The sequence below is a fragment of the Myiozetetes cayanensis genome, unplaced genomic scaffold (genome assembly GCF_022539395.1).
Source record: "Myiozetetes cayanensis isolate MyiCay16 unplaced genomic scaffold, myiCay2020 scf2-11, whole genome shotgun sequence".
Taxonomy (NCBI): Eukaryota; Metazoa; Chordata; class Aves; order Passeriformes; family Tyrannidae; genus Myiozetetes; species Myiozetetes cayanensis.
The window spans coordinates 31,391,432-31,416,131 of record NW_026087411.1 but is presented as its reverse complement, the minus strand read 5'-3'; the positions used below and the strand labels follow the sequence as shown (position 1 = coordinate 31,416,131).

The window sequence follows — 24,700 nt, the reverse complement described above, 5'->3', positions numbered from 1 at the left end:
TCTACCTCCGTGGCCTTTTCTCGCAGCTCAGCGATGGGAGGGGAGAGGGAGGGGAATCGGCAGGGAGGGGTGGGACTTCGGTGGAGCGTCTCTCCCCGCGGCCGCGCCGAGCAGTTGCAGAGCGCCGGCGAGCGGGCGGTGTGGCGGGCGCTGCGCGGAGCCGCCGCTGGAGTGCGCGGAGCGGGGCTGCCGCCGCGCCGGGGGCGAGGAGCGCACGGCGCGCCGGCGGGGGACAGCGCGCCGCGGGAGCAGCCCTCCCCGGGCACCGGGACCTGCTGTTGGCTTGCCGCCTTGCTTTATCCTCTCGTTTAATTTATTTTCCCCACTTATACTTTGATCCGCTGGGATTTTTTTTTTCCTCCCTTTCCTACAGAGCCTCTCCACGCCCCAGTTCCCTCCCTCTCTAGCCAGTTTGGATTTTTTTCTTCCTTTTTTTTTTTCCCCGATATATTACTATTCTGATTTTTTTTTTTTTTTTTAAAGCGGTGGACAGAGTGAGGGAAAGAGAGACAGAAACAGAGAGGAGAGGAGGAAAACGCTCTGTTCGTCCCCTCCGCCACCACCACCCCGACTTGCGGAGAGGGGTCGGACCGAGCGGCAGTGGGATCAGCCCCTTTCCCCTGGGGAGGCGACCCCGGCTCGGGGAGCCGCCGGAGACAGCCGCCGCGAAGAGGGGGCGCTGGAAAAGAGATGCATTGAAAGTTTCCGCGCAAACTTTGGCGTGAGTGCGCGAAACCGAGCGAGCGCGGCGCGGGTGCCTGCCTGCCCCGACGCGGGGAAAGCGGCCGCGGACGGGCGCCACTGTGGAGCTCGGACTGCCCGGCGGCGGGGGCCGGGCGTCGGCGGGGCGGCCGCGGAGCCTGCGCTCGGCCCGGCGGAGCGCCCACGGAAACCAGCAGCGGGGGCCGGCGGAGAGCCGGGCTTATGGAGGGGTGAAACCGGAGACCCCGAAGAGGAACCCCCCTTTCCCCGGAACCTTTCGCAGCGCCCGGCCGGCGGCACCCCAGGAGGCGGCGGCGGCGGGCACGGAGGAGGCGCGGGCGAGAGCGCGGCGGGGCGGCGGCGGCGGCGGGGCGGCGGCGGCGAGGCGGAGCGCGGCGGGCCCCGCTCCGCGGCGTGCGCCGGCAACCATGAACTTTCTGCTCACTTGGATCCACTGGGGGCTGGCGGCGCTGCTCTATCTCCAGAGCGCGGAGGTAAGCGGCGGGACGGGGGCTTTTGTGCCACGCGTACCGGAGGGGATGGGAGGGTAGACGGCCGAAAATACTTTTTTCCCCCCCTCTTTTTGTTTTCTCGCCCCCCTTTGCCTCCCACCTGCTCGGTGCGGTGCGGCCACTCTGTCGGCGCGGGGTGCGGGTGGGTGCCCGCAGCGCAGACACGTGTGCGTGCGGTGCTGCAGCGGGGGAGACAGCGCTGCCCGGAGCTCCGCGAGTCTCCGGGGCAGCCGGCAGCGCCATACGGAGTGTCCGCGCACATGTGCGCTGCGCGGGGCTCCCGGGGCGGCGCGGCCGAGGAGTCCCGCCGGGGCCGGGGAGCTGCGGCCGGCGGGGCGCGGGGCAGGGAGGCAGCGCGCTGGCTTCTTGCATCAGCCTCGCCTCCCGTCCTCGGGTCTCCTGACATTGCAAAAGGGTGTTTCGGCGGTATTTGCCTTGGGTCCCAGCTCGGGTTCGTGCCGCCGAGTGGAGTTCAAAATGCCTAGATGGAAAAACAAATAGAGATCAAAGAGGACAAAATGGATCCTGAATTTCTTCCAGATTGGGGAAAAAAAAAAATCAAAATACATATTTCCTGCACCGAGATTACAAAATCATGGATTTTTCTCTTCTCTTCCTCTTCAGTCACTTTTACCTCATTGTCATTCCTGAGGGATTAGAAACCACCTCTTTCACCTTTTATTTCTCTTTTTAAAGAAAAAAGAAAAAGAAAAAAGAAAGGCAGCTTCCTGTGCAAACCTGTCCTATAAATCTGTTTTCTAAAGAGTCAAGAGGGCTGTGTTGCCAAGAGATATTAAGGGGTTTAGACAGAGTGCCCACGTGAAAGTGGCTGTTCGTGAGGCAGGCATGGATTACGTTTTAAAGGTTATAACAGGTTAGTTCTCTCCTGCCATTTCTTCTCGGCACTTGGAGAGAGCGTGGGCCAGATCATCTCCCACAATCATGAAAATAAACGTCGCTTGCAAACTAATCAGTTATTCACATTGTTTGTTCAGCACCGATGCTGGAAGGCAACTCCCCAATTAGGAGCCATTTCAGCTGTAACTGAAGTCATGCAAGCACTGCACGCTTTGTTTCTAGCCTGTTATATCTCTACTTTATCCAGTGACAGGCGCACATTAGGCTGTGCTCGATGGGAATTGAGGCGCAGCTCTCACTTGAGTGTGGCACAGAGCAGCTCTCTGCTGCCTGCCTGCCTGCCAGATTTGGCTTGTGGGACAATTTTTTCCACCCTCCAAGAGTTTTTCCACAGTCACCCAGGGCAAGGGTTTCTTTGCCTCCCAGCTCCTCAGCAAACTTGTACAGTAGCATCTCTTCCCCAGCTATAGGTTTAGACAACTCTGTATCGGTGTCTAGTGATAATACCCTTTAACCCTCCCCTTGTTCCTTCTCCCCTCCCCTTCCTCTTCCCCAGAAGAGGAAACGGCGGATCAGGTAGAGTCTAGTTCTGTCTGTCCTCGGGAGCTGCATAAAAGCCTCGTGCTGCCTTTTCTCCCAGGCTGGAGGACGGTGCAGATGAGAAAATAAAGAGTATAATGGTGGGAAAAAAGGTAGGGGAAAATAATGGGGGTTTGGGAGTAAATGTTGCAGGATCAGATGCATGAGAGATTGCTAGAAGTTCGGGTACCTGGGTGATGTGGGCAATATAAGTGCTCAGGCAGATTGACGGTGAGGTCTGCCCTTCGGTTCTGTCCTTATTTGTCCGTTGATCGTCCGGGCACCACGGTGATGGGAACGTTAGAAATACCAGCAGATCTCACGTAGGCAGCTTGACGATGACTCTGGGCATGGCAGAAGGCATGACTCTTCACGCCGGGACTAGGGTTTTGTGCTTTGATGATAATATTTATCTGTACTGTTAATCTGGCTGTCATACTGAATAAAACCTATCTAGCTAGCCAGGCGCGTTAGAGAGCATTAAATAAAAGCCCTGGCAGAGTCTGAGTTGGGAAAGCAGGGTCCAGTGTGTGTGCTGTGCAGCTTTCCTGGAAGTCAAGGAAGAGGGATGCTGGAATCAAGGTGTTCCCTCAGGTGGAGGTGGCAGGGGGATGACTCCTTACTGAGGGAGTTGTTATGGTCGCTCCTGCAGCAAGACTGGGATGGTGGGAAATTATTTCATAGTTGGGTCTGGGAGGTGCTGATGCCACAGGTGTCAGCCTCCACCAGTGGCGACAGCCTTTCTGTGCAGGAGAGGGAGTGAAAGGTGCTTTTGCAGTGCTGCCCTCCCAGCTGATTGCTGAGCTGTACTGCACAGTCCTCATGCCCCATGGGATCAGAGAGGTTACGTTGTTGTCCCCTTCCAGTCACCCATTTCCTAAAGAATGGGGGAGAGTTGGTCATTCCCCATCTTCCTTTGTCTGTGGGTTTTGCTGGCAGCCTGGTGACAGGTCACCCCTGACAAGGGACTGGGAGCTCTTCCCTCCTGCACTGAACAGTGGAGGGACCCGGCTATACCAAGTGTATTGCCACAGGGAGCAGGCAGTGATTAGACACTGAGGGAGGGAGAACAAGCCTGTGACTAGACTGCTAATGATCACACACCCACCAGGCTCCCTGCCTTTGGTGTGCCTCTGTGCCAGGCCACGATGGGGAGCCACCAGAACCTGCTTCCCCAGCCTGTAGGCAGCCTGGACGCAGCGGGTCACCTTCCCCGGAGCCGTTTCCAGGCCCATGGTCTGGGAACAGGAGCGCTCCTTTGGGAGCAGGGGAGAGGGAAGCCCGTGCTGAGATGTGAGGAGTACACTGATTCCTGATCAACCCCAAATCCGTTCTCGTGTCCAGTCAGTTCTGTCAGAGGTGCCTCAGCTGTGCTGGCAGTTTCTGGGATTACTGACCTCTGTCTGCATGTACAATGGAGAAGGAGTGTAGTGAGTCCCGTCCCCCCCCTCCTCTAAGTAGAAACCTCTGAGAATTTCTAGTGCCTAAGACGAAAAGTGCCTTAACTCCTGTCCCAGAGTCCCTCTCAAAGTGGATGGATTGTTTGTTCCAGTCCTAAACAGTTACAAAGCTCTTTTAATGAGGCTGCACAGATTAGGGGGAGGGGAAGGGAGAGAAAGAGTGCTGGTGGTGGTGGTGAGGGGGGTGATGGTTAGAGAGGAATGACTTGATTAACCTTTTCTCTCCCTTCAGAGAAAAGCTTGCTCCCTTGGGGGAGAAGGGAGACAGGGAAGGTGCAGACACACGGATGGTGTGAAGTTGGTTTATTTCTTAGAGAGGATTTTACTCCACAGCAGGAATGTACATTAGCTGCGACCTGCAAAGGGCACAGAAAGAAGCTTCCTCTTTGTGAACCCCATTCCTGGGGTCATTTATCCCACTCTCGAGGCCAGGCCAAGGGTTACTTCCACACTTCTGTGAAATGTTGAAAATATGTTGGAAGAAAATTGTGTTACAGAACTGTTGGGTAATGCTAAAAGCCAGCAGAGGAGAGTGTGACCTTCAGGCTCCCACCGAAGGGCACACTGGGCCTGCTTGTCCCATGGAATGTTTTTGGTTCCCCGTTGCCCTGTCTGATATGTAGCAGACTGGTTTAAAGTGAGGCACAAGACTCCCCTCGCTGCTGTTCTAGTGGACGTGCTTTGAGGGCACTAGCCACAGGTGAAAGGCACTGCTGAAAGCGCAGAAAAGTTTCTTGGAATAGCAAGCAGAGTGTGTGTTAGTGATAGTTCTGGGAAACCTTTCTAGTTTATGCTGAGAGTTCTGCTGGGAATGCTCAGAAGCTCTCTGCACACTTTGCACCTCTCATTTCCCATCCTTGATGTGCAATCACGTCCCAGGTCTAGGTGAGCACTGGGAGACTGTTCTGGCTCCTGCTCCACTACATTGGGGCAGGGCAAGGTGCTGGTGAGCAGTGAAAGTGTGTGGCTTGCTTCTGCTTCTCATTACTTGTATACCATGTGTGTTTGCATCTGAGGAGGCGGTGGGCTTGGCAGCCCGCTGGGCAGCCTTGCATAGAGAATGGGTAAAAATGTCCCTCAAGGTGACTCCGAACTCATTTTGCTCAGTCTCAGGGTCGTTTTGTGTGTGAACCAAAAATCCCTCTGAGAAAAGTCTTGGGGGCATTGTGACTTGGATAAACTGACTTGGCTCGTGATCCTCTTCCTGTGCCGTAGCAGATTGAGGCTTTTCTGCCCTTGATGCGGTTTTCCTTTTACCCATAGATTGTCAGGCGCTGAGTGGCTTTGGAAGGCCGCTGCAACCTCCACTGCCTCCATTTTGTTTGTGCTGTTGCAGTGACCTTCACACTTCAGGAATGAAACTGTTTCTAGGAACCTGCTTTTTTAAAGTGTTGTCACAGCACTGAGGTTCGGCACACAGCCCTCTCCTCCCCAGAGAAGAAATAGATCCACGCATGGGGCGGTTCAGGTCTGGGCTGGTCAGTTATGCCCAGGTACAGAAAGACTTTGGTTAAAATCAGAAGCAGGTTTGGTCAGGGGAACCTTAGGTAAAGGGAACTGTTTACAGACACAAAGGAATGTCTGGGAGAGGGGTTTCTAGCTTTCTCTCTTGTCTTTTAAAAGCTGACACTTTGGACAGCTCGGATGGTGGTGCCGCCCTGTGCATGGGGCTGCCTAGAAGACCATAGGTGGTGGATTCCCATTGTGAGCTTGGGGTGGACTTGGCCTTCTTAATTCAGCTCTGTCTTCGGCTATGAGATCAGAGGGCCTTTTTCTAAGCCTAAACGCAGCATATTGTTGACAAAGCAGCATTTGTGTGTATCACCATGCTCCTTTTGGGCCTCTGGTGAAAGGCAGCAAGTTCTAGGGTGAATGGCATCACAGGTGGCACAGTACCTTGGGAGAAGTGAAGAATGCTGGGCATTCTTCGTTTTGGTTCAGAACAGAACAGCAGGGGGAAACCTGACGGCTGGAAAGTTACGTCAGAGGTAAAGCCCTCACGAAGAGCAGGAGGAGTGGAGTTTTTGTTTCACCTGGTGGAATTAAAAAGACTTCCTTAGTAAAGTGGTGTAATGCTTCTCCATACAGACCTGGCGGTGAGTTACCTGTCACCACTGCTGCCTGCGTCAGTGGTTTGGAAATGCCCCTTGTCCCAAGAGGCAGCAGGAGTGAATGCAGAACTTGTGGCCTTTTTGATTCCCGTCCAGGGGAAGCCGCGGGGAGCGCAGGAATGGGATCGAGGCAGGGTCTGGGGACCGGGACCGTTAGGCGAGAGCGCGCGTCACCCTCCCTTCCAGCAGAGAGGAAGGAAACCTGGGCAGTTTGGCTGCGTCTGTCGGCAAAGTGGTGCTGTCACAGTTAATCGCCCTGACACCCGGCCAGATGCCGACACCTCGGTGGCCACCACTGCTGGGCGACAGACATGTGTGACATTGAGAAGGGAGAGATGCCCTTTCACGCCTGGCCGCCCTTCTCCCCCCCTCTGCCCTCCCGGGCCGGGTTCACCTTTATGGGAGGAAGTGGTGCCCAGGCCCACCAGTCGTGTCGGCGGCAGCAGGTCACCCCTGTTACTCTTCTCCCGCGGGCTCAGATTTGCTCCTGGTGTTTGCCCGGCTCCCCGGGGACGCGTGTCTCCCTTTGGGGGCCTCTCTCGGGCCCGCCGCACCGCCTTGCCAGCCCCGTCCCCCAGCCCGCGGCCCTGCCGCCCCTGCTCCTCTCGGCTCCCCGAGGCACGGGGGAACAAAAGGTCCCTCTGTGCCAGCCGGGGCGGCCGGCGGGGGACGACTCCGCCTCAGGGGCGCACCCTCCCGCCGGGGCTCCCTCCGCCCCCCCTCGCCGGCGGCGGGACCGGGAGCGGGACCCCCCGGCCCCCTCCCCGGGATACCCCCGCGCGCCGGGACCGCGTCACGGTTCCGTGTTGTGACTGATTTTGTGTTGTCTTTGCAGTTGTCGAAAGCTGCGCCTGCCCTGGGGGACGGGGAGCGGAAACCCAATGAAGGTAAGCGCTGGGCGGCTTCCCGGCGGGCGGGGGCGGGCGGGGGGCAGGAGCCCCCAGAGCCGCTGGAGGCCAACACCGCCACCTCACGGGGAGCGGGCGCAGGGGGCAGCCGGCGGGAGGCGCCGCCGCCATCGGCCCCTTCGTGGCGGCTGCACCGCCCCACGCCGCGGGCCCGGGCCGGACCGTGGGGCCGGGGCGGCCGCGGAGCCTGGGCGGGCAGCAGGGCTGGCCCAGCCCGCTGCTGGCTTACCACAACTCAGAGGGAAACTGCGTGCGTGCGCTAGTGCACATACGCACGCTCATTTATATATATATATATATATACACACACACACACGGGCGCACACAAAGAGCTGGGTAGCAGCGAGCAGTTTGCTGGGGATTCGCCACAGTGCTGTAGGAAGGGATTTGTCATCTTGTGCTGTCTGCCTCTTTCCGGGGGGCGCTGGCGATGCCCGTCTGGGTGGCCGGGGCTGATCCCGGAACAAAGGCCAGAGCAGCGCCCCAGCGGCCCCCAGGCAGCAGGTCCCCGGGGGAGAGAAGGAGAAAAGGGCAATCCAGGATGATTTTCTGGTCTCATGCTTCTCGACAGTCCCAGGTACACCCCAGTCAGGATATTGCTGGGTGCTGTACAGAGCCAGGCTCAAAAAATACACCTTTTTACTCCGGTTGGAGCTAGCAGGCTTTGCAGATGCAGGGGACAGCAGTGTGATCTGGTGGGTTCTAGTTAATTCGTTCCCGGTGGTCCAGTACAGATGGGACCACTGCCTGATAGGAAATGAGGTGGTACCTCTGCAGCCATTGTGATTTTGTGTTTCTCCAGCTGCCCAAAGACCAGGCTGTTGCAGTGTCCTCTGCCTCACTGGTTTGTGAAAGTAAATGTAGATCAGAAGGGCAGTCAGCCCCCTGGGGTTGGTCAGAGACACCTCTTGCAAGCGCCCTGTCGAGTGGAGCCCTGTGTGTGTCAGGCGGTTGGCTTTCTGTCCACAGTCCTCAGTTCAGCAGTGGGGTAAAAGGGCTGTGGACTTTGGAGCCTTCAGGCTGAGGTGATCATCAGCTGCTTTAGGACCATCCTGACCGTGTTTTCCTCTTACCTTAGTAGCAGAGCAGGTCACTCATTGCATAGCAGGGTCTGGATAGTATGTTGCAGGGTCCCCACAGGCTGTGACCTTCAGCGTTATTCCAGCCGGAGGTCAGCAGAGGGCTCCAGCAGTGTGGCTCCAGATTGGCTTTTTTTTTTTTTCTTTTTTTTTTTCCCTTTGGTAGCAGTCAGTTTAAATTCTGTAACTTTACTGGTGTGACAGACTGCATGTGTATTGCCAGAGGTTTGTGGCAGGCTGTGTTTGCCATAGGTGTCCATTTTGCATGGGTGAAATTTCTGATTTGCTGGCAGGCTGCTGCCTGTTGCGCTTGACCCTTGCTCCTGCTGAAGTCAACAGAAGAAGGTTCAGTGCCTCCAGAGGGATCAAGATGGAGCCTGCTGTGAGGCTTATTTTGGTAACCAGTCCTCTGCTGTTGGTAGAAAAGAGCTAGTGCCCTCATCTCTGCCATTCGTTGTGTCCAACAAATCCCTCCTGGGGAGGGGAAAAATCAAACAGAATTAACTTCTGTCACAAGAAGGCTGATGGAATTGCAGGAGAAGTTGGTCTGGCAGTATAAGTGGTGAGACTTAGGTGTTACTGTTCTTGGTGCTATTTCTGGTTCTGCAATGTAGAGATATATCTGTGAGCTAGAAGTCATGACTCCTGGCATTACCTTCTGTCCTGCTGTTTGACCTTAGAGGTCCTCTCTCTATGCCTCAGTTTCTCCTTTGTGAAGAGGAGACAATGATGTGCCTCTGTTACACAAGGATAGTCGTGTAGTGCCTTCTGCTGAAGCTCTTGGGGGCTTTGGGATTGGTGTGAAATGTGGTTTTGTGTCTTTGGCCATTCTGTGCTTGCTCTGAGATTTCAAGCGGTGACAGGTCTTTATTTGGGATGAACTTACTCTGGTTGGAAACTGTAATTTTAGATTCAGCCCCTACCCTTTTGTGCTCAAGAGAGCCTTCCACATGTTTTGTGGCACGGGAAGTTGTAGAGGAGTCAGACAAACACTCTTTGTTCCACGAGAAAAGATTTTCTGGTATAAATAAAGGAAACCACCAGCACTTGTGGCTGAACTTTTATTTTTAAAAGAACAGCGTGTCTGTATTGCTCCTAAGCCATTGATGGGGAGGGAGGCAAAATGATCATAGACTTTCTCCTTTTCTAGTCCAGCATGTTCCCACTCGACTGCTCCAAATTTGGACTGAATCCTGCTTGCTGTGTCTGTGTCTGCCTTGAAGAGTTAATGTGGGCTCTGACTGGGTTTTAACCTTCCTTCCCCCTCCATTCACAATGAAGAACTTCTGACTCAAATCTGGAGGTGTTTTGCAGGGTAGGGGTGTGGGTTAATTGCAGGATTAACTTCTAACATGGGCTGAAGCCCAAATTGCAGGAAGGGAGCAGGCCAAGTAGTGTTAGTCCTTTGGTGACCTTCCTATGCTTCCCCATGAAAGACAGACCTTCTTCCGTCCCTGACACAGCTAATGGAAAGGAAACACAGACTGAATCAGCCTGGCAAAGTGTGGAGTATGACTCCCAGTGCATAGGGCTAGAAGTGTAGGTATGGTAGCAGGGGAGGGCTTTGCTGTGGGGATGGCTGTACCTCAGTCATGTGCTCCAGTTTGGTTTGGGTGCTAACTGTGCAAATGAACTATGGAGCATTGCATGGTCTCCATGTGAATGCTCTGTGTCCAGCTAAATCAAGGCAACACACCTTTCCTGGTAGGATTTTCTGACTGGCAGCTAGGGAATGATTCCCTGATTCCTTTTCGGAGGCTGATTCAGACTTAGGAAAACCATCATGCGTTAAAGTAAAGGTGAAAGCTCCTCGATTCTTTATGGGAAGGATTTGGTCCTGTTGTATCTCCCAGATAATTGTATAGTACAGTTGTTGGGGTGCAGTGGTGAAAGTAAAGGCTCTGCAAAAGAAGTTGAATGTGCTGTTCTGGGGCCAATCTGTAGTCTGGATTCTCTGGTGTAAACCAGCTGCTTGGGTAGTGCAAAAATTTAGAAATGCACGTAAGGCATGCAAGGCATTGATCAGTTTCATTTCAGCTTTCTACTCTGTTTTGGTTTCTGCCGCCTTTATGCCCCAGACTGGTGTGGTGAGGAGCATTTGATCTTCACAGGTAACTGATGCTTTCCCTCTCTCTAACCTTCCATCGGCTCCCCTTGATGTGGGTCTGTAAGCATTTTTATCCAGAACTGTGCCTTTTCTGCCAGAGTTCCCAGATCCTTTCTACTGGCACAGGGTGAATAATCAACAGTGCAATTCATCAACTGTCATTGTGCCTGCAGAATTTCCCACATATTAAATTGTTCAACTTGTTGGAACATAGGCAGTAACTAAGGTCACTCTGAAGGGGAACAGGAAGAATGAGCTAGCCACAGACAAGATAGGAGATATACTGCAGTTAGGGGAGGAGGAAAGAGGAAGGGAAGGGACAGGGAACAGAAACATGCTGTCTTCTAGACAAGGAATACCAACAAGCAGTCCATGCCTGCCAGACTACATTTCCCTTTCACAAGCCACTTTCTCTTTTAATAGCTACTCACACTCTCTGACACTTCAAACTCCTTGGATGGAAGCTCCTCCCCTCTTGTACCCGTTCTCATCACTTCAGCACTGGGGCACTGTCAGCCCTGCATGACCTAGAATTAACTTTCAACAATTAACTGCGGGCTGTGAGCTCCAAGCCCTGAAGCTTTTGCATTTTTGTGGCAAAGTAACCTTTATGCCAGTTTGTCACAAGTTCAGGGCACTTCAGAAACGCTTACTGGAGACCATTATTTTCCATGATGCAAGCAGTTTGCTCTTATCACTCTGAGTTATCAACCTTGGTGCTGTAGCACTCTGCATACCGTACAGGTGGATCATTATAGCGCATAACACCATGGGGCAGGTACTATCTCTTTGTGTGTACTCTTATCCTGTGCTCTGTTTGAGACATCCTTGCTTGCCAGCATGCTGGTAGAGCTAGGAGGCCTGGAGGGCTCCAGGTACTCTCTGTTTGCAGTACTGTACTAGCACCTGGCTTTTGTGCGTGTGTACTTATCTATCCTATCTCTCATCTCTTTAAATCTCTCCAACCCTTGACCAAGCAGCAAAATGAAGCTTTGGCAAGAGACTGGGAAACATTGAGAAATGCTTGTGAAATCTGTGCAGATCGCAAGCAGTTAGTGTTTGCTCCATTCGTAGGGAAGGCACGGGATAATGGCAGATCCACCCTGTTCCCCCTCCCACACTGTCTCATTGTGGTTCAGTAGCCAAATATATAGTCTAGTTAATCCTGGGGGTGCTGTGGGCTTGCTTTGAATCTTTCAGTGAGTGGCTTGATTCCTTGGTCTGGGAAAGTGGTCAGCGTGGAGACAGGGAGGCTGTGACTTGTAGTGGGTGCTGTTGTGGTTCAGAGGTGGCCTGCTGAGGTGCATGTTCTGCATGGCAAAAGAGATAGCTGACAGCAAGAGTGAAGATGCATAGCTGCATGGTTCAGAACCTCTGCTTGTTCTTGAAAGCGTCTCTGTGCTGAGGTCTGTACGAAGGATGCTTCTGGCTTATTCCCTTGCCTTCTAAAACCCACTGGGGCATCCACTGGCTGTTTTGAAAGGGGGTAAAGGGCAAACTGGTGAAGGGCCTTAATCCAGAGTGCAGATCATCTACTGCAGTTTCAGGTGCTTTTTGGCTGATATGTTTAGTGGCAGCATCCTCGGAGTATGGGGAATAGCAGAGAAGGGATTTGGGTAAGAGTCACCTGTGGCACACATCGGGGGACAAATAGTGAGGGTTTCTTGTCTATCTTGCCTCTGCCTGAAGCAGCTGTAGGAAGAGATTGTGTGTTTCTCTTCCCCACTTATGTGTGTGTGCATTTAGGGCACAGACAAAGGCCTTAGGCCTGCAAGACTGTTAGTGAAAAGCACAGGGTAGTTGTGTTGCAACTGTCTGGCTCATTTTAAGGGGCAAAGCACTAGACATTCTTGAGCTAAGTTTGCATTAACTTATTCCCTCCATTCCTCCTTTTAGTTATCAAATTCCTGGAAGTCTACGAGCGCAGCTTCTGCAGGACAATTGAGACCCTGGTGGACATTTTCCAGGAGTACCCTGATGAGGTGGAGTACATATTCAAGCCATCCTGTGTGCCTCTGATGAGATGTGCGGGTTGCTGCGGCGATGAGGGCCTAGAATGTGTCCCTGTGGATGTGTACAACGTCACGATGGAGGTGAGGGCCCAACTTGCAATCTGCCATGCTTGATTGGAAGGAAGGAAATCAGCCATCACAACCACCCTAAGTCCCACCTCCCAGCTAATTCAGAGGAAGGGCAGCCTACCCCAGGGAAACCCTCTCCTGACCCTGGTGCCCAGTGTTACACCATGCAGGGCTAAAAGATGAGTTGCCGTGTCTGTTCAAGGCTAAGAGGAGAATCTGGTTTTGGCTCTTGCCCAAATACAGTAGCTAGGAGCATGTAAAGCAGCATTTCTGCAAAGGACCACTTTGTGCTTAGAGAACGCAAAGGAGCATTTCCAGTGGTGTTGTCTCCTGAGTTTCCAAAGAAGATACTCCTTGGGCCCTTGCTTCACTTTAACTCTGCATTTGGTACATGCAGCTGTTGTTCTGAAGGCAGCTGAGTAGTGCGAAAGGGGAGAACCTGTCAGTACTCTCTCCTGCAGGGCATGTGAGGTCAGTCTGTGTCAGGGGTACAGGGGATTTGGGTCATTAGCTATCCTGGCACAGCAGGGGTGAAAGGGGCTCTAAGAAACACACTGATTCAGTGTCAAGTTTAAAAGCCTTTCTGCCTCTGGGCATCCTCCTCCTTTGTTTGGAGGCTGCTGAATTCATTCCTTGGAAGAGACAGAGATGGCCATGATTGCAAAGGCTGGGCAAATGGGGAAGATGCAAACTGTTTAAAGAGAGCTTTGTTACTGCCCTTTTCTGTCAGCCTGGATCCCAGCTTGTGTCCAAAATGGTGCTGCTGCCCATTATCCCTAACCCACAGCTCCCTCATCTACTTTTGTTCCTCAGGCTCTTGAACAGCCACTGTAAATATTACCATCACTTTTTGATATCGATGAGAGACGTGCAGTGCTGAGTGATTAGCCAGCAGGCTCTTTTTACTTGTTATTTGAGCTCTGTTTAAACTCCATTGGAGAACCTGTCTGTGCCCTTCTGTGGTTCCCCATTCTGCTTTTCCCCTTGCAGGCTCCAGCCTGGGCCAGAGCATACTAGCATGATGTAGCTAGGGATGGTTTTCTTCCTACCATTCCTTGCTGAACTACAGTGCTTGGCTGGTATGCCTGCGTGCCTGTGAAAGGTCAGAGGCACTTAAGCAGACCTCTGGTGAAAACGCTAAAGTGGTCCAGACACGTTCTGGGTTGAGAGACTGTGACAATATTACGTATCTTCTAATACAACTTCCCTTGAGGCACCTGGGATTGGGGGCTGGGTAATGTCTGGCTCTGCAGGGCTCTTTTAAGCGCAGACCTTCAGATTTATTTTGTGTGTTGAGTCACTGAGAAAGTGAGATGTCAGCTGGGAAGGTATGGCCTTTCCATAGGGAAAAGGAATCAGGTGTGCTTTGGGCCTGTGCGTTAGACTGAAGCACTGCTTCAGCTGGATGTTCCGTTACTGCCTCTCTAGCATCAGCCAGGGATGGCTCAGTGAGATCCTTGCTATGGTGTTATGCCCTCTCCCATGTGTGTCTCCAAGGCAGTCCACCAGTGCTGGCACCTGGCAAGCATGAGCAAACAGAGCTTTGGCACGAGTCTGGTGTTGCTGCTGCTCGCCTGTGATCAAAGGCCTTCCCTGACTGGGAAAACGGGGCCTCAAAGCTAGCTCAGACTCTGCCATGCTTTTCCCATGAGCACCCGGGGTGCAAATGCTTTGCTGTGCAGCAGGCTGCTTTGGAGTTGTGAATATGAAGAGTGAATGGGCAGTGACCCTCTCTGTTTCTTTCATTCCAGATCATGAGAATTAAACCCCATCAGAGTCAGCACATATCACACATGAGCTTCTTACAGCACAGTAAATGTGACTGCAGGTGAGAATGGAGCAGCACTGGTTCCTCTTGCAATAAACTTATTCTGAGCCTTTGCTTTTTTCTGCCTTTGGGTTGGGACTGTTGTTCAGAGGCTTCTTGCAGTCTCCTTGCTTGGTTTGCAGTGGGATGGCCAAGCCTGGGAAAAGAAGTCCTTTGCTGGCAGGGCTCCTCCATCTCTAGCTATCACAGATGGACAGTGCTAGTCTGCAACCTGGGGTCTTTTGGCACTGGCTACCAGTGAGGTGCAACAGGAGAGCAAACACTTTGAGACGGATGACTTAACCTGTGCCATGGGCATCCTACAGTGCTGGTTTTACTTGTCCTTCCCTGGACTTGGTGGGAACTGGGGATAATACTGGAAGTATATGTGATAAGCTCTCTTCTAATGAGGCCTTTGTTCTCTCTTCCCCCACAGACCAAAGAAAGATGTCAAAAACAAACAAGAAAAGTAAGTGACAAGCCTTTCCTCCTTCCTCTTTTGGTGGTTGGTTGGTGTTTCCTTGCCCCGCTGCCCCTTGCCCTTTTCTTTGGTTGGAGATACTCACTTTGAGAAGGTGTTTTTGGAAATGGCATATGGTAGTGCATGGGGCGACACTCTGAATCCATTCCAGGTGGGCACAGAAACCCAGATCTGATGGTCCTTCCTTCATACCCCAGACCTGGACCTTGCATGACCCATGGCCATGGCAGTCATTCCTAATGCATTATTCCAAGTCAGGGAAGTGCCGTCATGTCTGTCCTACCAGTATGGATTCAAGGTGCAGCCCCCATTCTCCCTTCCCTCTTCCTGGGGTGTTTCTGGTTTCTGCAAATCGCTACCTTTCTTTATTATTAATTTTTTTCTTGCTGCTTGAGTGAGTACTTGCTGGCTTCTTTCACAGCAGCTTGGGTAGGAACTCTGCTGGCTACAGGGCGAGGTGGCAATAAAGGCCTGGTGGAGGCAGGACTGATGCCACGCAGGATGTGACACTGGTTTTGGTTGGGTGGGGACCCGGGAGGGTATGAAGGGAGGTGGATGTCCTTGCTGGGTCTTGTTGGAGGCTTTCATGAGGGTTTTTTGCAATCTGATGGATTTGCTCTGGTGATGTGAAGGAGGCTAAGGCACAACCTTCCCTTTACTACTTCCCCAAAGTAGTTGTGGGAAGTAGAAATATAAGCTCTCATCCTGCAGTAGTCTGAGGAATGAGCACAAAATGTGAAACACTGTCGAAGAAATGACCTCTCAGGGTGAGAGGGTCAGCTGGACTGCATATGACTGGGAAAGCAACTCTGCTATTTAGAGGTGTGGAGTTGGAACAAAAGGGGTGAATATTTGGAGACGAGGCTGAAACAGAGACAGAGGGAGCAAACAGGAGAGTGAGAGAACTTCTTTCACCCCTCTCCTGGTGGTTGTATACTTCTAGCTGCCTTCCAGCCTCTCCTCCTCCCCCTGGAAATCTGCTGCTGGCTGCACTGGGCTGAGTGCAGCCAACACTCCTCTGTGCACAGGGCTGTGTTGGGGACGGTTGGTCTGTGTGGCGCTGTGGTTTGAAGGTGTGCGAGAGTCTGGTCTGTGTGAACTCCGGTGAGGATGGGTTGTGGGTGTAGCAGCCAGCTCTGACTGTGTTGCATTCACTTTCCTCTTCTAACAGCACCTTGCCTGCTCTTTGCTGGTTCTGCACTCCCCAGGGAAGGAGGGGAAGGGATGGGAGAGACTGGTGTACTTTGATTTGTGCTGGATTGAAAGTCGTTATATTGGTACCCCTCTCCTCCCTTCAGGTTGATTTTCCTCCCCTCACCGTCTCCCTGTGACTCCTGCCTGACATGTAGGGCAGACCCGGGATTGAGCTGATGCTCTGACACTTGTTCCAGTTAGACGACTTCAATAAGGCCTAGCAAACACCTATGGTGCTTTCTCTTCTGCCCCCCAGTTCCCTTTGACAGCTCTCTCCCGAGGTAGGCTGCACCAGGGAACAAGGAAGCCTTTGCGGAACTGCCTCAGAGCTGGGACTCATTTGCCTGACAAACCCTGGTGCTTTGCCTACGGCATTCTCCTTGGATGTCTCTCCATTGGTCCTGTCCTAGTGTGGCTCAAGTAGCAGCGCAGGCTCCAGCCTCCCTCGCTCCCTGTGCTCTCAGTGGCCCATAGGGATCCATGGTTAGTGTCCAGGACTGCATGTCCTAGCCCTTGCCTGTTACAGCTCCTGCCCAAGAGTCAGAGGCAACTGGTGAATTTTTCAGAATGGATTCAATACCTTGGCTCCATCTGCTTGTCTGTCTGGCAGATCCATGTGGAAGGTGACAGGAGGGAAAGGAGGGAGGAACTGAAAGCTACTTGCTGGTTATCTCCTGAGTAAAATAACTTAAGTCAGGCCTCCCTTTTCTCCGTCTTTCTCCTTCAGTACTCAGGTTGGAGACTGCCAGAGGGGATGTTTCAGACATTTAAGTAGAGTGTCCTGGAGTCCTCTGAACCACAGGCAGGAGGTGGGGTGGATGAGCAAAGTGTTCAGGTTAGATAGCCCTCTCCCACAGACCTCTCCCCTTGTCCGTGGGTTGCTGAGGCCAGGCTCCCATCCCAAGGCAGCATTGCCACCAGCCCTACAGCAGAGCTCTCGGAGCTCAGCTGCCTCCTAGACCCAGTGCCAGGCAGTTCATCAGGTCAGAGTGGTTTCCTTTTCCCTGGAGAGAACCCTTTCACTCAGGTTGCCTCTTGCCAATCAGTGTGCACCCGTGCTTGTTGGCTGGAATGGTTGTCTGCACTCACCGCGGTTGCGTGATGCTTTTACCAAGCTTTCTGTTCCTTCTCCCTCACCCCCTGTCCCTTTCCCACTGCCCCTCTCAGACGGGGCAGGTACCCCTCTGAGTCTTCAGCAGATCCGCCTCTGCTCGCAGCAGCCCTGCTGGAGGTGGTCTCTGCTGAGTCCCCTGGTGTTGGCTTGGCTGTGGTGCTGACTGGAGCGCTGGAGGGCCAGTGAATGTGTGTGCAAGGTGGAGATCTGTGCTTCGGCCCTGGGATTTACCCTCCAATTCTGCCTCATGTGCTTCTCCCCTCCCAGCAAGGCACATGGCTGTATTTTTTTTCTCTTCTTCCTTGCGTTTTCTTCCATTTTCTCTCTCTCTCCCTTTCTTTCCCCCCTCTCTCTCTCTTTCTCTTTTTTTTTTGTTTTGTTTTTCTTCCAGAAAATCAAAGCGAGGAAAGGGGAAGGGTCAAAAGAGAAAGCGCAAGAAAGGCCGGTACAAACCACTCAGCTTGTACGTTTGTGTCCTCTGCTTGTAGAGTCTCTTCCCTCCCTTTCCCCAAACCAATCTGCCTGCTTGCTGCTCACTCGAGTCTCACCCTCCCCTCCCAGTCACTGGTGGGCCGCAGATCCTGCAGGGGCGGCACTGGTGGTGGCACCGCTCTGGCACTAAGGCTGTCTCAGGGAAGGTGGCTTTAGCTTGCTTGGCTCTCTAATCATCAGTGGCGACTATTTTCCCAAGGCACAAGAGTGCAGGTGGATGGGCGAGTGCCTTGCACCTCTTCACGCCTTCCAACTCACCTGCTTTCCCCTATTTGTCTTATGCCCTCACTGCTATGATGACTGGTGACAGGCAGGCTGGCATCTGCCATGCATGTGTGTGTGTACGTGTGTGCGCACGTGTGAGTGCGTGTCTGGTGGAGTCACAGGTGGAGAGGAGAGGTGGGACAGCGGGAAGCTGGAGAGGGGGTGCTGGGGAACTGGGGCGGGCACGCTCTCTGTTTTGTTTTTTTTTTTTTGTTGTTGTTTCTCTCTTTCTGCTGGATTTGGTGGCTTCTCTCTCCCTGTCTCTCTCACTGTCTCTTCGTTCTGCCTCTCTCATGGTGATTCACAAAATTCTGCATTGTTAATTCACGGCTCCTCTGTAGGAGACTCCTAGGTGGCAAGGTTGAGATGGGTCTTACAAAAAGGAGGGCAGTGCCAGCTGCAGGAGTAAGCTGCTTTCCAGGGGAGCAGAGACCCTGTGTATTTAACTCATTTAGCCACTGGCCTCTTTCTACTCAAATAGCCCACTTCAGAGAACTTTCATTGATATGTCAATAGCTGGCTGGGACTTCTCACCTTCCCGTCCTTGCTTTCCCCTTCTTCCTCCCTCTGGCCTGAGCCGATGGATCCAATGCAGCATTTGTGAATACTGTGCAGAAGGCCTGTTTCCTTTCTCTTTACGCTAATGCAAGGGGTGCTGTCCTGGGGCTGTCGGGGTGCTGCTGGAAAATCCACCAGCCTGCGACACTCCAGTGGGCAGCATGGGGGCTGCGGGAGGGGGCAAGGGGATTGCTTTGATGTTTAGGGTGTTGCATGTGTATTTTCTTTCTGCTGAAGCGCTGTAGCTTAGACATCTTTCCTTTTGCCTTTTTGCAGTCACTGTGAGCCTTGCTCAGAGAGGAGAAAGCACTTGTTTGTACAAGATCCCCAGACCTGTAAATGTTCCTGCAAATTCACAGACTCACGTTGCAAGTCGAGGCAGCTTGAGTTAAACGAGCGCACTTGCAGGTTTGTGTCCTGAAGGATGACATACACAAAGAGAAAGAGAGAGAAAGAGAAAGAGGGGGGGAGCTTGCTTCCTGCTGACTTCTGGCACCAGCGCTATATGGTTATTTCTTTTCTCTGTCCTACGTGGGCCAGAGGGCAGAGGGGCTAACTGGTATAAGGACAGATCTTCCTTGGTTCCAAGGGCAGCTGTGCATTTCAGATGTGCTGTTAGGACTTGGATGGGGATGGCTCCCAGAGACAAGGCATTTCTATCTTAGGTATCCTAATAGTAGAACACGATAATGCAGTTCATGTTGCTGAGGTAGCCAGGGGAGGATCTGTAGCCCTCTGTACATTATCTGTATGCAACTCTGAGCATACTGTTGGACAAAGACAAATCCTTAACTGACTAGGATTTAATCATCCCTGTCTTCCAAGCCCTTTTTCTGCGGCTTGTAGGTGAGATGCTCTGCTGTGTGCAAAATGAAAACCACCAGGAGCCTCCCTCAAGGCTGTACCTACATTTTCCTTTGCCTCTTTGTTCTTCTAAAATCCAGGGAAGACCACCCTGTCCTCTTGCACTGTGCTCACAGTTCCCTGTCCATGTCCTATCCAGAGCTGTGGTTTGAGGGGCAGCATTCAGGTCTGTGACATGGGACACAGCAGGATTAAGTCTGTCTCTGGATGAAGGCAGAGATGGGTATTCAGGTGTGAGGTGTGAGACGCAAAAGCACTATGGGGTTGGTGTTTTTTGAAGAGATCCATGCTGTGCATGTGTCATCTGAGGGCTGTCACACACCACCTGTGGCATAGACACGTGCAGAAACTGATTCTTATTTCCCACCTGAGCAGTTTGGTGAACTCGGTGGGGTATCTTGACTCGCAGAAGGTGTGTGTGCATCTCTAGTGTAGGATCATCCAACCTGTGTAGAGAGAGACATAGAAATGGGGTTGCTAATGAGCCCTTGGCTCTGACTCTGAACTCAGATCCTTTCCACAGAGATCTAGGAGATGAAAATGCTTTGTGCCCAAACCAGAGAGGTGTTGGCACTGCCAGGGTGGTGGAAACTGCTCTGTATACAGAGAATTTTCTGGGGTGCTTTGATGTCAGTGGGAAAGTAATTGATGGAGGGACCAGAATAGAGCAACTTAAACTTCTCCTGGTGAGCAAAACCCCTGAAGCCTGAGACCTTTGGCCTTTTTCCCCCTGATGCTGTCCCAAAGCCCAGAATAACTGGAAATTACCCCACAAAGTTTGAAGGGTGAGAAATAGTAACAAATACAAAGAAAAACCAAACAATACCCCAAAGAAGTCATGATGGCCGAAGGGGTTTACTAATTTCACTATAATGGGATAATTGGCACTAAGGGAGGTTGGTGTGTTGGCCAGAAAAATAGGAAGGAGTCATAGGAGTGGTTAGCATGTCAGTTCCTGAATAAAAAGCAGATTAAGCTGAAGTTCCTTGTGCTCTTTCTAAGACTTAGAATTGGACCCAATGGGGGAGGGCAAATTCTCATTTCTCCTGCTGCTTCTTCAGGCTGCTGCTGTTCTCTGCTGCTAACCCCTGCTCGTGGCAGCTAGTGGAATGAAAGGCACTTACTTTTCACCTTCTTGCCTGCATGAGGCTTTGTTGTCTGCATTGCTTCTGACCCAAACAAGAGGCTAGGTGGAGAGCTGAGGGGTTGTGTCCTTCTGCATGCGTTGCTTAGCCTTATTTTGCTGTGTGTTTGTGTGTATTTGTGTGTGCATGGTGTGAAAGGGTGCAAACAAAACACTCAGCTCATCTGTGAGGAAGCCACTGATTCTGCTGCTAAATTTACCCCTGTATGAGTATCTCCCCCCACTCCGTATAGGTGAACCTGGGGGAGTAGAATTCATCGACTGATGCGTGGGACCGAGATTCTCAGCTAATTTGCCCCATCTGCACAGCATTTCACCCCACCAGTGACATCATGCCATGTCTTAACACCATGTGCTCTTAAACACATTAGCCACCACCTTCCTCCCCTTCCCTGTCCTACTTGTACCCTCATCACAAACATTAACCCTGTTCTCCTTTTTTTCCTTCCCTCTCCTCTTTGACAGATGTGAAAAACCGAGACGGTGAGCAGTGGAAAAGAAGGGGGAACAGCCCTGTTGCTGGAGCCTGATTTCTCGCCTGGACAGAAAAAAACAAAACAAAACACTAATCCAAATGAACCCTAAAAATGAAGGATCGGTAGAGCACAGCACTTTCAGTACGGACGATGGACTCCGGAAGGAACATTCCCCAAGGCACCCGCCGCACAGAATTCACCTTTGGGTTTTGAACTGTTTTATTTTATTTTTCTTTTCATGCTGCTAAATAACAGAGCCAGGAAGACTTATAGGGGTGTATCTGATGGGTTTTCCCATGCATACATATATATGTGTGTATACATGCATATACATATATATATATGTATATATATTTTAACCACATCTATATATACATATATGTATATCTTAACCACACACACACACACATATATATATATTATATATATATATACTGATTATTTTTTTTAACATTGCTAATGTTATTGGTGTCTTCACTGGATAATACTCGACTGCTGTGGACACAAGCGGGCTACTTGGGGCATAAGAAACAAGCTAAGACTGGACTGAGTAGAAGCGCTGGGTGTAAACTTCTTAACTCTAACTGACTTGTGCGGCCTCCGCTGTTTCTCTGTAGAGTGTGCTGTACCACAAACCACCTTCTCCTTGCCTGGGACAGGGAGGAGAGGTAATGGAGAGGATGGGCAGGGAGTTCCAAAGAGCGGCATCCTAGGGTGCGATGGGTCAAAGGCCAAGGAAATGGCCATCTCCGTGATCAAGGATTCTTCCTCCCCTCTTTTCCCCCAACCTTCGCCCTTACACGTCTCATAACCTGCCTGCCTTGCTGGGACATGGGATGTCAGTGTACATTGTGCGTTGACTTTATTCGCTATAGAAACTTTGCCAGAGAGACATGCTGGCTTCTCTTAAGGATGGTGGGCAGCTGATACGCACTAACTTTCCATTCAAGGAAGTATCACAGGAGTCTAGATTTCCCGCCCTTGGTGGCTGCAAAAGGACACAAGGTCTACAGTGTGCTGAAGCAAGAATGGGGACCGGTGCATAGCCACACAGTTGTTCAGCACTGTCTGCTTTCTTCATGCACAGAGCTGCCACTCAAGAGCATCCAAGATGCTTACGGAACATTTCTGGAAAGGGATATTAATCAAAAGTATATACACAGTAGGGGTGTGTGTATGTGTGTATATATGTGAAAGTATGCATTTGTGTCTGTGTGTATGTATGTATGTATGTGTGTATGTGTTTTTCTCTCTTTTTTATATATATATATTTATTTTTATACATATATATATATAAAAAAATAATATATTTGTATGCCAAGATTGAAGGGGGAAAAAAGAAAGCAACTTTTGCTGCCTTCAGTTTGTGTGCCCTGTGTGAATGACCCTCAAGAATGTCAAGACTTTTTTTTATGACATACTGTAAATATCAGGTCCCTTTCCCATGTCTTGAGCTGGGGAATCAAATGTGAAGGCAGCCAGAGTCCCTTAGCCATGTCATGAGAATCTTGGCTATGTGTGTATCGGCATTATACGCTGTGGTGTATGTGAAACCCACCTTACACACGCGCGCACACACACACACCCCCCCCGAAAGTGTGTTTGTACATCTATGTGGATATATATAATCTAGTTCTGTGATTAAAATTATTATTAATAATAATAATAATCAAAAAGGTACTCAGTCTGTGTCAGAATGCTGCCAAACATCATCTGCAATTGAATTTTCAACGCCTGATAATGTACAACACGGAAAGCTTCCAAAAAGACAAGACAGTCTAAAAACAGACTCACAACAAGCGACTACTAACCACTAGGATCTCCCCATCCAACTGATGGCTTTCAGAAGGAGAGAAAACACATGGGTGGGTGCTTGCATCTGCAATGTATAATACTCATGCTGCATCGTGCGCAAGACAGAGGCTTCCGATCGGGGGGAGGGAAGAGAAAGTGTTTTATATACTTATTTAATATCCCTTTTTAAATTAGAAATTAAACAGATAATTTAATTAAAGAGTAGGGATTTTTCAGTATTCTTTGTTAATATTTAATTTCAACTATTTATAAGCCGTACCTCTTTTTTTTTTTTTTTTTTTTTTTTTTTTTTTTTTTTTTTTTTTTTTTTTTTTGTACTGGTTGTGTGTAAATTTAACCTTACTGTTGTCCCGTCCCATATCTCCCCAATTGTTGGCAGAGTCAGTAGCATGTTATGGGCAGTTATTTAATTAATTTCTCTAACACCTACCCCTACACATTCCTATTGAGACAAGGGTTAGATATACATCTACATACTATATATATATTTGGCTATGTGTTTGTATATATATATATGTTTATGTATATGTGTGATTCGGATTAAATAGACGCTACGATTTTTTTATATATGTAAAAAGAAGAAACAGGAAAAATAGAAAATTCTACATCTTGAATCTCTCTCCTTTTTAATTTTAATATTTGTTATCATTTTATTTATTGGTGCTACTGTTTATCTGTAATAATTGCGGGGAAAAAAGATATTAACACTACATATTGTGTCTAGTGAATTTTTTCAAGATATTCCTTAGTACATATTTATTTTTAAACAAAGAAATTACAGATATATCTTAAAAAACAACGACGACGACGACAAACAAACTTTTTTTTGTATTAAAGAATTTAATTCTGATCTTGATTTCCTTTGCCTTCTCCTTCTACCTTGCATCCTGGTTTTCTTCCGTTGTGTAACAGTTCCTCCAGTATTGCCTCTGGAGGCTACAGGGCATCCGCAACCTGCCAGTTGGATTCTTGGATTTGGGCCCAGAGCCTCCAAAAGCATCTAGGTACCAAAACCCATAGAAATGACCGGGAGGTAGGCACCAGAGTCCTTGTATGGAGCTCACTCTGAGTTCCCTCCTTGGTGAGAAGAGGGTGGTCTGATGGGCAGGACTGAGGGGGCAGAACTCCTGGGTTCCTTCCCATCCTGATTTCAGAGAGTGTTGTGATGGTCCCAACCCTACCTCTGTCTTGTCAGAAGACAAGCCCCATGAGCTGGGTGTTGCACAGGTGATCCTAGTGGAGATTACAATCCAAGATGAAAATAAGGCTCTGAGCCTGCTCTTCCTGGTAATGGACTTGGTGTTTGCTGTTGGAGCAGCGTGTATGTAACCTGCTGTCAGTAATGGTTCAGCATGACTTCCTCGTCCTGGACAGCACTGAACAAAAACCAGCTCTGACCATGCTCATCACTTCATGAGGGATTTTGATACTGTTACATCTTTTATAATGTGCTTTGGGGTCTTTGGGAGGAAAAGCTCTTCGACAGCAATGTCATTTCCTCGTCAGCCATGGAGATGAATGGAAAGGAGCTGGAAAGGAGCATGCAGGATGTTCCTGGATGTCTGGGAGTTGACTCGCTCGGGTTAATACAGACCACCCAGTTCATGTCTGCATCATTCTTGCTCTTGCAAAGGTAAAGGATCTTGCTTTTATTTTGGATTGACTCAGGTAGCTCAACAGGTGGATCTGCAGTCACTGCCTCTGCAGAGGGCAGAGTGGAGAAAAGAGGATGAGTACTTGAGGATGGTCTGGTTCACTGTGTTCAGTAACATCTTGTGGAGTACAGCAGTGAGATGAGAAGGTGAGCGAGGGCCATCTGGATCTTGCTGTGTGAGGAACTCGAGGAGTTGCTTCCTTTGCGTATTCACCACTGTGGATTTTTTTGTGGATCTATGGGCTGTTTCACAGATGGCTGTGCAAGATGATGAAGACCGCGAGCCTATCCTCAGGAGACCTGCATTGTCTCCATATGACCTGGAAAATATTTACAAGTCATCAAATTGGAAAGATTGAAACTGGCAGGTCAGTGTTGCTCCCCTGGGCTGAGCTGTATGTGAAATCTCAGCACAAGGGGACCCAGGTCTCCCAGATGGA

The 24,700-nt window shown here is 50.6% G+C and overlaps 1 protein-coding gene across 8 annotated transcripts; it reads left to right on the top strand.

Annotated features, from left to right (window-relative positions):
* The first annotated feature begins 139 nt into the window (after positions 1–139).
* VEGFA (vascular endothelial growth factor A) lies at positions 140–23,420 on the top strand. 8 transcript variants are annotated; one of them, XM_050316949.1, is made up of 9 exons: positions 147–1,196; positions 7,058–7,109; positions 12,213–12,409; positions 14,149–14,225; positions 14,641–14,673; positions 14,837–14,983; positions 17,385–17,456; positions 18,584–18,715; positions 20,781–23,420. In XM_050316949.1, the coding sequence occupies exons 1-9, from the start codon at positions 1,131–1,133 to the stop codon at positions 20,800–20,802; spliced, it is 798 nt and encodes a 265-aa protein (XP_050172906.1). In that variant the 5' UTR covers positions 147–1,130; the 3' UTR covers positions 20,803–23,420. The 8 variants fall into 8 exon arrangements, with proteins under 8 accessions (XP_050172907.1, XP_050172909.1, XP_050172913.1 ...); XM_050316950.1 differs by lacking the exon at positions 18,584–18,715 and having other exon boundaries at positions 140–1,196; XM_050316951.1 differs by lacking the exon at positions 14,837–14,983 and having other exon boundaries at positions 150–1,196.
* The last annotated feature ends 1,280 nt before the right edge of the window (positions 23,421–24,700 follow it).